The sequence below is a fragment of the Chroicocephalus ridibundus genome, chromosome 16 (assembly GCF_963924245.1).
Source record: "Chroicocephalus ridibundus chromosome 16, bChrRid1.1, whole genome shotgun sequence".
NCBI classification, from domain to species: Eukaryota; Metazoa; Chordata; class Aves; order Charadriiformes; family Laridae; genus Chroicocephalus; species Chroicocephalus ridibundus.
Window position 1 is genome coordinate 5,450,010 of NC_086299.1, and position 13,986 is coordinate 5,463,995.

The window sequence follows — 13,986 nt, forward strand, 5'->3', positions numbered from 1 at the left end:
AATACAGCTGCGTTCTGAGGGGGTGAAGCTCAGTAGGACTTTTCAGCAGAGTATAACATCAGTAAGAAAGACAGATGCTGGAGGTAAGAATTTTAAGGGATTTTCTCAGAAAGAACTTTAAGAAGATATTTTTCAAATTTAGTTATAAGTATCAGAGGACAAACCTGTACAGATGTGTAGTCATATGGTGAGAGAGTCAAACAGTCACAACAGAAAATACAGGGTTTAACTTCCTCTAAGATTTTGCAAAGACCTACCATGCTCCTATGGAAGAACAAAACAACCAGAGGTTGAGCTGATTGAACTTCAAAATGGAATTGCCTCAGCAGAACCTCAGAGAGCAGAAACAAGCTCAGAGTAGCTGCTATGTGAAGAATTAATTACAGACAGTCCTTTAAAAGAGGAGCCAGAGTCAGAGAGAGGTTAAAGATTCTGCATCACAAATTTCCCATGGTTCCTAGCTCTCTTTCTGTTTCCACAAGGTTGGAAAAGGAAAAAAAGAAAAAAAACCAACCAAACAAACAAACAAAAAACAAAACAAAAACAAAAAAAAAACCCAAAGCAAAACACAACAACGTAGTAAGATTTTGAAATTTGTAGTTCAAAACTCTTGATCGTGTCTGACTTGCTATGAAAGCAACAGTGGAAGCTCCCCAAAACTCAATCTGATAGCTGATCACAGCCAGATTTATTAGAATAAGTAGTATCTTATATGTGTGTAGATGTACAACATTGAAAAACAAACTGATTTTTTTAAAAAAGGGAACAGTCTAAAGAGTGTTCTAGCAGATATGGACCTTTAAGATAAGCCTAATAAACTAGGAAGACTCAGAGGATGAAAGTTGCTATAATATCACTGGAAGTGAGAGAATCAAACAGAGCTCTGACGATTTCAGCAGCTGAGGAACTGCTTTCTGTTTTTACCATATTGACCGATATTTCCCTTGTTCATCTGCAGACTGTACTGTTAAACCAGAGACTGGTCCTGATGGAAAGTCTTCCAAACAATACCCACCGTGTACCCATATTATAGTCATGCCAAATCCTACAAAGAGGGAAGGTGACATGGGGGGAGACAGAAGAAGAGTACAAATCCCACTTGTGTGACCGAAGCAGTAAGATAAAATGGAACTGACAGACAAAGTTCTCCCAGAAGGTAGAAAAGGCATGTTCATCCTCTGATTTTGGATCTTGTCCAACAGAATGCAACATGAACGGCTTAAGACCAAACCAAATACTCCCTTCACAAGCAAGACTGGCAGCATCACATTAACACACATTAAACATAGCCCAGGACACAAAAGCAGCAAGCCCTAGTATATCCCATCGCTAGACCTACGGGATCATGCATTATAGAGGAAAGTCCAAACAAAAAGGCTGGCACTCTTTAACAGAACACTCAAAAATATCATTATTTACATTGGAATGGAAAGTGATCTGTTTTGGAATATTGTTCACACTTACTGCACATTTGTTCACTAGATCAGAACCTGCAATGGAAAAAGGAAAAATTATCAGAAGAAAATTCACAGCAATCACAAGACTGTTAATATTTGCTCTGAAATATCAACCTAGCCATGTCCTAAACTACTCTACTGCCCAAGCACCTGCATTATGCGTCTTTACAACTGAGGGCACACTTACATGACATGGCTGAGGTGAACCAGCAACATGTTGCTGCCAAGACTGTGAGGTCCTACTCTCCCCAAAGCCCTTTCTGGCCACCCCATCACTCTTCCCACACCACGGCTGGTATTCATCTAATCAAATGATGAACTGATTAAGCTTACCAGATAAGCAGAAGGCAGGCTTATTAAAAACCAAAACAAAGTAAAAAAGTGTTAATAACTTTCTGCTGAATTAACAAGTTGGATCAGTTCATCATGTGGTCAGACGAATATTAAGGGATGGGGTTTTAATGCAAGGATGGAGGAAGGGAACGCACAGCATCCTTCTGCTGTACCATGAAGCTAGCCGGGCTCAAGCCTACTATGGAATTTCACCCTGATGTACAGCCATCTTTATTTTCAGTGCATCAGCTCTATAACGCTGCACAGTAACAATTTCTATTGTGGTAGGGAAACGAGGAAGCAAAAATTCCATTTTGAGAAAATTAAGCTGCACACAAGAGGTTTTAAATCGTATTTCTGAATAAATGAGTAGAAAAAGCTCTGGTGCGTGGTAATTAGGAGAGTCTAACACAACAGAAGAGAATAGATCAGTCACTGGAAATGGAAGTGTGGAGAGGGGATTAGTTAATTGGGCAAAATATGTGTACTCTAGAGTACAGGTTGCTATGGCTAACACCCACTCTTTTTGGAACACGTCCCTCACATTTGAGTGCCCAGAAATTAATTGGGCATTGTTCCTGTAAAGCCTCACTGCACTGACACACCGCCCAGTCAGCGGGGAAAAAGTGCCATCTAGTGGCTTGTGACATCCAGAGTGTCACCTGCCTGCACAGGGCAGCCAGCAGGACTGGCCTTTTTTGCAAATCAGCAGACGCACATTTGACATGGAAGAGTTCCACGTTTTAAATTAAAATTCCAATAAAATAAAGTTACATATTAAAACTACCCATTTATTCTTTAGACATATGTTTTACAATTCCTGGTCCATCAGTAACGTACCTTGAGATTTGAGCCCGGGTTTGTGTGAAATGACGGAGTGCAGATGTGCTGATAAAAAAAACCATTCATTTAGTAAAACTCATCATGGAGCATCCAGGCTTTAACAGCTTTACCACACCCACAGGTCTACAACCAACCTACAACGCGCACATCCTGCTTTCTGTCGAAGAGGGAATGTGGTTCTGCAGACACACCCCACATGTAACTCTAGGCAAAGCTAAGGAGACTCAGTATCAGTAAAAATCACTCTTCCTCTTATCCTCAAAGTCCAACCCTGTCCCAGGAACCAACAAATACTCTCAAAACACTTCAAGTATCATTTAATATTAGTGTCTGTGCTGAGAGAAGAAATGGCTGGTTACCCTTTCCCCACCCAGCTTGTAGTATCTTCCTCCGTAAATTCACAGCTGCTTCAATCTTTCTCTCATGTTCTTCAACATGCTCCATAAACAGTTTGCCTAGAACCCTTATCTGGCCCACCTCCAGCAGGCAGCAGTGAACATTCTCTTCCCCAATGACCTCCACAAAATTTTGGGGTATTTGAGTTCCCAGTTGGCATATAATCAAACAGCATACTATGTATTACAGCTTTAAAAACTCACGCTTTCCTTTGAGGATGAGGATCCGCTTCTTGCAAACCTTCCTTTTCCAAAATAACAGCACGCCCACAAGAAGCACTATCACAGAGAGAACCACTCCCCAAAGAACGAGACCTGTAGCACAGAGTACAGGAAAGGCTAAGAAAAGGCAGGGGGGCAACTATTAGCAGATCTATGTATTTGGACGTAGAACCACGGACAACATTTCCCAAGTCGTAGGGGATCTGCAGGAAGCTCCCACAGAAAAATTGCATTTAGCAAAGATATATCCAAATAAAACATACTAGACAGAGTAAATGCTTTATCTTTGTTACCTCCCGTTGTCATCTCCCCCTTGGCTGAGGTAGGAAAAGTGCCAGCCGGAGATTTCTTCTCAGCAGTTGAACTGGGGTTTTCAGTTGTGGCGGCGCTTAAAAGGATACTAGAAATGGTCAGCAGTTTCTCCTCAAACCTCCTTAGGTCAGAGTTATTTGTTTCATCACTGAATCTCATGGACAAGGTGCTTGGGGTGAGGTAGGTGGGCAATTTGTCCACACAAACCTGATCGTGTGTGGCATTTCCTTTGGTTAGTGCTACTTTGTTTAACTTGGCACAGCTAGGGAACGAAAGAGAACAGCGTATTAGCGACAGGGGAAACTGCCATGGTACAAGATAAGAGTATTTTCCACGTGACAAACATGCCTTTGTTCATTTTTCTACCACCTGCATTTATTGCTGTCAGTGAAAAAGTCATTAACCTTCTTCTCACCCCTGTGGCATTAATTCTTGACCTGGATGCAAACCTGATACTCACACGTGTGTATAATTCCACTGTACTCAGTAAACTAGAACTGAGGCAAGAGGGATTTCTTCCTTGCTCCAGTACAGAGCTGTGCAAGAGGTATAGAGAGGCCTTCTAAACTCTGCACGGAAGCCAAAAGCTATCCCATTGCCTCCAAGATAGATTTGTATACTTTGCACCAGAAGTGACAGGTGTCCCTTTTTGTCCTTTATTAACTTTAATTAATTAGTTAGTTAGTTTAAAGAATTATGGACTTACTTTGTGTGGGGCTTGCAGATGTCAGTGCTGGAGTTTTGATCAGAGAAGGTCCCAGCAGGGCACTTTTCACAAGTAACATCAGTTGTTGAGGTGCCTGAATAAAAATAAAGCCTGAAAACCAACCAACCAAACTGCACCAGGCCCAGGCCTGTGGCCAAAGTCAGAAAAGGCAAGCTTAGACAGGTAGGAATTCCTACCTCTGACTTTGACTCCAAAACCAGGCTTGCAAACAGCGTGCTGCCGGCATCGCATGCAGGTGTTCTCAACAGGGGTTTGACAGAAGAGGCCTGGGCGGCACTCACACACGCGGCTAGAATTGAAGGAGCAGGGCTCTTTCTCCACAAGGTCAGATTCTGTGAGGAATAAACAGACGCGGTAACAAAAGATCACCCCACAAGGAAAACGCAAAGCAGGGGGCAAAGCTGAGCAACGCCAGTTCAAAGGCTCAGGAAGCAGAACAGGCTGCTGGCATTCTTTATGATGGCAACGTAAGTCACAAATAATTGGAGAAATCTGTAGACAATGGCTTGTAATATAAGACAGAAATCAGAAATCAGACTTGGATAGCAGTGGATGAGAGAATTTTTAGGTAGTGCCTGGTCACACAGGAAGCACTTCCGATTATGTGCAAGGTAGCATTCTGCTCTCTAAATCAGTAACCAAGGATGGATAATTTTGCTGCTGGAAATTCTAATGAATAAAATATAAATATATATATATATAAAAAAAATAAATAAAGTGTAAATAGAATATATAGAGAGAATATAACTGTGAGGCATGTGTGAGGGAAAGCAAACCTTTCGTGCATGATACACAAGCGTCACATTGTGGCTTTTGGGATGCTTCATTCACATATTGTTCAGGTCCACATCTCAAGCAGTCTTTATCTGGGTCCCTAGGACAAGCTTTCTTTTTAACATAGCCTGGAGAAAGAAAAACAAAATATGCAGGATACCTATTCAGAATCACAGGGGAAACCCACTCTGAAGTGTGTTGACAGTTGTGAGATGGTTTAATTTTCCTACTGTTTCCCTTTGAAATCAAATTACATATGTATGTCTTTCTTATGCTGGATGTATATGCTATACGCTTTCTCTGCTCAACACGTCCAACTCACCTGTACTCATCGCTCACAGTCTGCAAGCACACTACCCTGGATCTCGCAGACCTTCTGTGTATATACGCAGCATGCACGAAGTTGAGCAGCTGGCTGAACTAGATGACCTCCAGAGGTCTTTGACAAACTTAAGCTATTCTATGACTCTGTGTTTATGTCCGGAATAATTTCCTAGTGACTAGCTTTCAAAAGCATCCATCTGGCAAGCCAGGTACAGTAACTAGGTAGGAGTAAGGGAAAGGCTGGGACAGAAGCATTCCTGATGTTTCAGCTCTGAAGCAACAGACGAGGAATTCTACCACTGGCCATAGTGCCAAAGAAGCGAGAAGGTACAGTGGTCAGCTGTGACCTTGTGGCCTTGCAAGAGGTGGAATAACTACCAGGGGGTAAGGAACAGTGGCAGCTGCAGAAGCAAAAGGAAAAGCTAAAGCAGCAACATAAAGACAGACACAGTTGAATGTTTCACTGGTGGAAAACAGAAGGAGAGAAACAAATCTCAGTTTCAGCACTCAGCCTGCATCACCCAATCACAAAGAGTTAACCACAGGGAGGGGGAACCTGGCAGGGAAATAACTCACCTCATTTTGGCAAGCATGATGTAGGAGTGCAGGTAAAAGCAACTGTACTATATTTGGCTCACCAAATACCACCAGACAGGCCTGACCCACGTCACTCCCAACTCTTACTTGTCTCAGACTATTTCTTCTCAAGGTGGGGGCTGACTGCTGAATCTCAGCACTCAAGCTGCACACACGTGTACCTGCAAGTGTGGTTCATTCTCCCCTTCCTCCCCCAACAACCCAAAAACTTTAACTTCAGTTATTTGAGATTTCCTGTACACATGGGTCCCTCCCTTGGGTGATGTGTGCCCCAGGTGCAGCAGCTTTGAAGCTTGCCTAACAGTGTCTTCTGGTGCTGTTCTCCACTGATTGTGGTCATAGCTCAACAACCAGATAAAAGCCTGAGCAGTAGGAATAGCAGCTGCAATCACCTGTACAGAAAAACGTACTGAAAGTAAGTAGATGAAATAAGTGTTTTAAGTGTTTTTCTTTTGTGAGTATGTGCATTCATTGACTCCTGAAGATTTGCTGTTAATTGTGGGCTGGAAATTATCTTGTGGCGACTGCAGCACTATCTTGTGCAGCTGGATATCTGATTTAGAGTCTAAAACAACAAAAAAACCAACCAAACAAAAAAGGTAAAAAGCCACTAACAGACAACTTCTGCATAACATGAGCTGTTCTAGCATATACCATTATTTCCCATGAAGTTTCTCCCTTGACAGGAGAGAAATATTTTGTTCTGTGATGACAGAATTAAAATATTCTTCTGGTATCCCAGAAGATATCCCAGAAGTCTCATTTTACCTGGCCAAGAATTAAATACGTGAGAAAAGATGTGGCAACTGTAGAAATTGATTAGAATGATCTTTTGAGGTTTGATTTGAAGTTTATCATGAAATTGAACTTGAAATTAACTATGAAGCAGAGGATGGCTTGCATGTGGGCCAGTGTGCTCAGACTGAAAGCTGTACATCTGTGGGCTGGAACACCAAGGAAAGTAAAGCCAGGCTGCATCAAGAGTTCAAGATGTCCCAATTTGATTACATTGAATTTTAGAAAAGCTTCTCTTTCTTTGCAGTGAGCAGTTGAGTTAGAAGCAGATATGACTATGTTACTGCTTGAAGGAGTAGTGGAAGATAAAAATGAAGGAGGATTCCTATGTGTTTCTGTTGTGAAGGAGGCCCTGGGAATGTGAATAGATGGTCCAGGACTGCCAGGAGGATGTGTCAACAAAATGAGTTTCAAGAATAAGCAGAGATGAAATGATTGAGACTGGTGGCTCGTTACAGCCAGATGTAAATCAGATCTCTGCTTTTCACAAGACCTCGCTGTGACACCTGTCATTATGGGAGCTTTTGCAAAGTCTGGTTTTGAAGGCGAAAAGAGCTTTTCTTGGGACTGGCTCAGAATCCGCCCCTTTTCTTCTTTTATGAGACCAGTTTCTCCATCCCTTGGTCTTGTTTACTTACACAATTCTGAACGATTCTAGTGGCGTGGCCAGCAGTACAACATGTCCCAGTGGGAACCTCAATGTAACTGCATGCAAATGCCAGCAACCAAGCGCTAAACCCCTCGTTATTATTAGAGCACAAATAAATGTCAAAAATTTCCTTTTAAAAAAAATAAATAAAACACTTCTTATAGAAGAGATTGATGATGGTGAAGTACCATAAAATGCCCCACCCACTGCGGGGGTTTTTGGCCAACAGGGGGAGTTTCAGACATTTCTGGAACTCTTGTCTCACCGAGGTGTTTCCTGCTTCTGACCTCATGTGCCTCTGAGTCACAACCAGCTTCCAGCAAAGCTCGCTGTGTCCCCCGACAAGGGGCTGTTCCCTTTCTCATGTGAGACACTTTAAAAACTGTTTTGACTATGAGGATAATGACAGATTTTCCACACCTTCATTTTATATTTTTTGTCTCCAATCAGAAACTTACTTAGCCTAATTTCACTGAGCTGTTTCACACCCTGAGGCAAACTGAAATCAATTCTTAGACCTGCCTACCTCTAGCTACTTCAGAGTGTCAAGTCAACCAATAAAAAACACATTAAAAATTCTAGCAAGTTATCAAGTTTGCAATTTGCAGATTGTTTGCATGCAGACTAAACAGGAGCAGGGCAGTGGAGAACAAGTTCACATCTGGATCCACACTAGAGAGCGACTGATGAAATTGCACTTTTCTTCAGGGACAAAATGCAATTCTGCAGATCTACATTGCTCATTCTATCTCTACAAGAAAGGTTCCATGTTAATTTGAATGAATTATAAACATACTGACCTGAGGGACACTGGTAACAGCAGCTTCGTGAAGATTCATCATAGAACCAATTCTCAAGTGTATCACAGGAATGAGATGGGTTTAATGATGTCTAGAAATTGAAACAGACGAAAGACACAATTAGAAAATGATTAGTTCTGTACTGGGCAGATCCCGCTATCTGTCTCAAGTGCTGGTACTTGCAGACAGTAAGGAAAACCCTACAGCTTTTTGAAAGTTCAACTATCCCCAAAGCAACTAAATTGCTGTTGCCCATATGCTTAAGCAAAGAACGCAATATTCAGTGTATTTAACAATAATTCAACATGTATCTTCACTCAGCAGCCTCTTTTCTCTGAAAGTCATTTAAACATACGAATGAAATCATAGAATGGTTTGGGTTGGAAGGGACATTAAAGCTCATCCAGTGCCACCCCCTGCCCTAGCGGGAGGTGTCCCACCAGCCCAGGTTGCTCCAAGCCCCGTCCAACCTGGCCTTGAACCCCTCCAGGGATGGGGCAGCCACAGCTTCTCTGGGCAACCTGGGCCAGGGGCTCAGCACCCTCACAGCAAAGAATTTCTTCCTAATATCTGATCTAAATCTCCCCTCTTTCAGTTTAAAACCATTCCCCCTTGTCCTATCACTCCCCTCCCTGCTCCAGAGTCCCTCCCCAGCTTTCCTGGAGCCCCTTTAGGGACTGGAAGGGGCTCTAAGGTCTCCCCAGAGCCTTCTATGTTAGCTTAGAAAATGAGACTTAGCTATGAATTGTATCAAGAATATAGTAAGACTTCATTTTTTTATGGCAGGGCCACTACGTGCTCTGGGAAATTACAGTACTACAAGTCTTCTGATAAGAGAATCTGATTTTTGAATTTGGCATCTCCCTTAATAATCCCCTAAAAATGTTGTTATCTGAATTTCATTTTCAGTATTTGCTAGAAGGTACAAATGGCAACTTTTTGTAAAGACTCAATCAGCAGATTCCCCAGAGATTTTCCCACATGATACTGGTAGAAAAGTTAAATATTTCAGAAGAGCTACATCTCACTTTCTGCAGATGAATTTCCCATTGGCCTTTGAAATAACACCTACTGTCTCCTACTGCTTTTGTATGCAGTGCGGAATCTTTCTACCCAACTAATTTCACAGCTGTATTCTCCTGTTTTAATACGCTGTTCTTTTTACGCCAGGACCATAAAACACAGAAGTTATTTAACTTGCCCCAAGGTTACATCAGAAAACAGGAACTTTCAGTCAAGGAGGAAATTAACAAAGGGACAAGAAATAGAAATATACTGAAACCATTAAATTTCATCGAGCTCCAGTAATAGAACTGAGAAACCCTGCCTGACACATTTCTGCACTAACCACTGGGCCGCACAGCTTCCCTACAAAGCACTTTTTCTAGCTTACTATATAGAGGAAATAGCAGATGTCTGCTTGCTCAGCCTGACTCAAATCAAGTTTACAAACGTGCACCCTGTATTTTTCTTTTCTGAAGAGGAAGCCGTAGACCCTAGGAAAAGGAAGCGGAATCTCCTCGCATCTGCATGGAGGAGCACCCTGGTTAGCCAGCCACTCTGTGACGACACTGGAAATGACACAATGAGACCTGTCACTAGACAAAGGGTCATTCAGGAGTCAGTTCAGTGATACGAAGTAGATTAACTAGGTTTATAATGAAAATTTAAGAAACAACAGCATCCTGGCCATAGCTTTCTCTATAAGAGCTATGGAAAGTCACCACAAAAACCTCATCATCTCTTCCTGGTTCTTCTGGGCAACCAACTCTGGCTGCAAATGATGCTGAGTTTTAAATTGGGGTGTGAATAAATTTATGCAGCACAATCTTACAGCTGAGTTAATTACCTCTTTCGGGGTTTAAATAAAGGAATAGTGTGTGAGTAGAAGTGTGAGGGAAGGGCTGCTTTTTAAAAAGTGACCTTGTCTAAAATATTGAAATCAGAGTTTAGGATTAGATTCTGCTCCTAGTTACAGTAGTGCAAATTCTGACTATGAATTTGACCTGATTCTAGTTGCTGTGATAAACTACTGCATGAACTATGCGTGCATACTACACAAATTATGAAAATATACATGAGAGTGCTCAACGGGTGGGTTTTTTTCCTTTCCACAAGAGGGCAGCTATATACTACATCCAGCTACATTATACACGACATCCACAGCTTCACAGAAAATGCTCCTTTCAAGCATTCAGTTCCAAGCACAGCTTTGTAGCCACCTTCAGTGTTGACTGAGCCAAGGCCAAGGTGCTCTGCTGTAAAAAGAAGTCATTTTAACAAATCATGACACGATTTCTATGGCTGAGAAACCACCTTCTGAGGACCCCACCACTTCTAATCCATAGCCATCTGCTAAAGGTCTTTAAGAGTTGCCATCTGTTCAGCAGAGGTGTTTCACGAGCATGAAACTTATAGATCCTTTCAGTGATAAATAATGTGCATATCAACGTTCAGCATCAGTCACCATCTCCCCATTCTTGTCATTTTTTTCCCTCTAAATCTTAAAGCTGTTTGATTCCTAATGTGACCTCTAACCGCAATGCAATGATGCAAAGTTCTGCTCTTAAACTAAGCAGAAAGGTTGGCCCTTTACAGACAGCATACGTTAAGGTAAGGACCTGAGCATAAACCAAGCCCCCAGAGCTTTATAGCACTTCAGGCTGAAAAGCTCAAAATAAATTACATACGCAAAACTCGCAGTATGGAAAGGAAAGTGCCACTAAAAATTATATGGTCTCTACTTCTTAACTTATGCATGGTGTTTTGTAAGCTAAATTTCAAGTTTTCATGCACCTGGAATAAAAAAATCTTGCACTAAGAACCCATCAAAGCTTCCATGAGTTTTCTGGGGAGTGAAACAACTGGTGCCCAAAAGCAAAGAACACACCTTGAAGAAGTGGCAGAGGAGAAGGGCCAAGGTCTCAATATGTTTTAAGTCTTCCATAAAATGATGGTGCCAGGTCATTTTCTGCAGAGGTTTGATTAGGCTACTTTTGGGAAAAGGGTGAAGGGAAGTCAGCCATAGAAGAATAATGTAACTTTCATTTTTCTGTCTATGTATTCTGTGTAATGAAAATGGGAATAATAAGTTATCTAAAGCAAAAGATAACCAGCCGAAGATACGAAGTGAAAAGGGAACAAAAATGTGTGTTATTAGTGGGTAGCAATAGGCCTGAACTGAGGTAATTTACCCACTCAATGACTGAACATGTGAATTACCTCAGTTTCATCACCTGTAACTGCTCTTCCCACATGTAAAATACCACCTCCAACGTCTCACCTACAATTAGGGAAATTAGGGTGCAAATTTGCAATAAAATATTGGCTCATCTGACCTTTTCTTTTGATGAGCTCGGTATTTCTACTTAGGAAGAGATCGCTGGAAGCTATTCACCAAGAAACACAGAGGATTCTAGATTACAAATTGTCCAGTCCCACTCCTTTCAAGACTCGGTGCTTCTGGAAAGGCACCTTATGCATTTTCTTGATTTGACCATCATCTCAGATCTCTGTGTACAAGAAGACTCCAAGTGACAGGACTGAAGTGTTCAGGTTTTTTTGTTCCTCAGCTGTTGGCTACTCCTTTTCAACAGCAGAAATCTAGACATCAACCACCAAATCCATCCAAATTTGGAGGGACTGCAAAATACTTAGTGTGTATTTGTCTTGCTGTTCCTGGATAGAATGACGACGGAGTGCTAGAGTTATGAAATATTTTAATGCTGGATAACCAATACTGATAAAAAGCAAAAAAAGAATATTTCAGTGGCTTGGCCAAAAAAATCATTCGATTTCCACAGAATTATGGAAGCAACATATTTGCACAGCTTCTCAGAAATTAAGGCTGTTGAAACGATGTGTATTTTCAATAGCAACTTACTATTTCTATATAGTAGTAAGCCTACTACAAACTGCAGCTGGAACACAAACTGGATTTCTAATCCTCACCTGCTAAATATCAAAATGACTTGGGTGAACTCCTGTTGTCTGAGTAGTCCGGTACCAAGCTGGGACCTTCAGGCTCAACTCCGTATAAACCCACAGCAGCGTGACAGTGAGGCCACCACAAAGGCTGAGGGCAGGAAAAGGCCCTGAAGCTTCTTCATGTTCAAGGTTGGTGGTGGGATCGTTGCTCAGCTTTACATGTGTTAAAGTCCTTACTGTACTGGGTCCAATGTCTATCTCCAATTACGGGGGGTTTTGTGGTGGTAGCACCAGGGAACCCCAGATAAGCTCTATAAGGGCACACAGGACATACTGTCCCCCTGGTCCCACTGCGTCCTTAACTTTAGATTTGCTTGCTTTTACCAAGTCTTGTCCAAACTGTCACCGATGGTGCTGTAAACACTTCTTATCTTGCCAACAATTGCAGGTCAACTGCTAAGGGCACGACAACTGCTACCACGGTAAGTCAGTCTGCTACAGCAGAACTTACAGTTTACATTCTCTCTAGATTTTCCAGCGAAACTTAAAAGCATCTTTCCACTCAAAAACTTGGGCAAGCAGTTTGCTCAGGAGGACATCACATGCTGCTTGTAATCAAAACAGACAGGGGAAAAGCTAGTTGTCTTCTAACACTGTGGCTACAAAGGAATCTGGTGACAGCACAGAACGATCCTGTTTAGACGAGGGAAATTCTGCGAAAAATTCCCGCCAACAGTAGCAGCGCTGATCTCCCCAGGACAGACACACACTGTTTCGAGCTGCGCAGACCTGTTTTGAGCTGCGTTACCAACGGCTGCAACTGTGGGAGCCTGTACTGGGTTTCCAGTATTGTGACTGAGACGATGCGGAAGCTGTTAAAGAAAATGTCCCTCTTCTCAAGCCTTAATCAGAACAGGGAGAACTTCTCCCCTAAAAGAAGGGAGGGAATCACAAGGCCAGTGAGGAGAAAAGGGAAAAATTAATGTAAAAAGTGGTACTTTACCATATGACGGCTCAAGAGGAACACAGCAGCAAGGAAAAGCATATGTGCTCTTACCGCTGTCACTGACAACAAAAATCTCAGCATTAAGACACTTCTAATATACTTCTGGTTGTGAGAGCTTGGACAAAACCAAGCATTATAAAATATTGAGTAAGACACATAAGGTTTAACTACAAAATAGTGAAAGTCTTCTGCCTTGGACCGTTATCCCATTTGTTAATATGAATATAAGTCAAAGAATCCTTTTTCAGTATGTTCTAGGATGACAGTGGAAATTTAACCCTGTCTCAGAAGAAAATATGAACTTAACTACTTTGACTCAAGCTTGTGTGAATATAACTAATAAAACTAATTTTCCAGAGCAAAACCAGTTTATTTAAATTAGGACTCTTTGTTAGGCAGAAGCTGAAGGTTAACGTTTGACTTAGCAGGTCCTAGTTGCTCATAAATAACTCTTGAAATGAAAGGAAGGGATAAAGCAAAGGAGACAGAAAAAAGTTTCAGCCTCACATTACAAAACCTCAACACTGTCACCTTTTTACAAAACAGCATCAGCTGTGAACACTGGGGTGGGCTGTTCACCTTCTTGATACCATGGTGCCTGTGTGTAGAAGCGCACGAAAAAGAAAATGCAAAGAAATTCTCCACTTACAGTGTTGGCCATTTCTCCTGGCTCCGGTATGCTTACAGACATTGCCAATTAGCCAGGGAGAAAAGATTCGCTTCATCATTATTGCCCCTTAGTACTTATTTTGTAGGAAGGTTTTGTGTGTAAGAACTTTCACTTCTGCCCCATTCCCTGCTCTTCTTCCTGCAATGCCTAGAAAC

The 13,986-nt window shown here is 41.8% G+C and overlaps 1 protein-coding gene across 1 annotated transcript in view; it reads right to left on the minus strand.

The window, feature by feature from the left end:
* The window catches only part of LOC134524219 (tumor necrosis factor receptor superfamily member 8-like), a 31,826-nt gene that overhangs the window by 6,592 nt on the left and 11,248 nt on the right, over positions 1-13,986 (minus strand). Inside the window, exons 4-11 of the mRNA XM_063354049.1 lie at positions 8,229-8,319; positions 5,066-5,191; positions 4,466-4,621; positions 4,269-4,362; positions 3,544-3,824; positions 3,233-3,343; positions 2,631-2,678; positions 1,465-1,490 (exon numbers count right to left, since the gene is read on the minus strand). Of these exons, the coding sequence (XP_063210119.1) occupies positions 1,465-1,490; positions 2,631-2,678; positions 3,233-3,343; positions 3,544-3,824; positions 4,269-4,362; positions 4,466-4,621; positions 5,066-5,191; positions 8,229-8,319 (933 nt within the window). The remainder of the gene's footprint in view (positions 1-1,464; positions 1,491-2,630; positions 2,679-3,232; positions 3,344-3,543; positions 3,825-4,268; positions 4,363-4,465; positions 4,622-5,065; positions 5,192-8,228; positions 8,320-13,986) is intronic.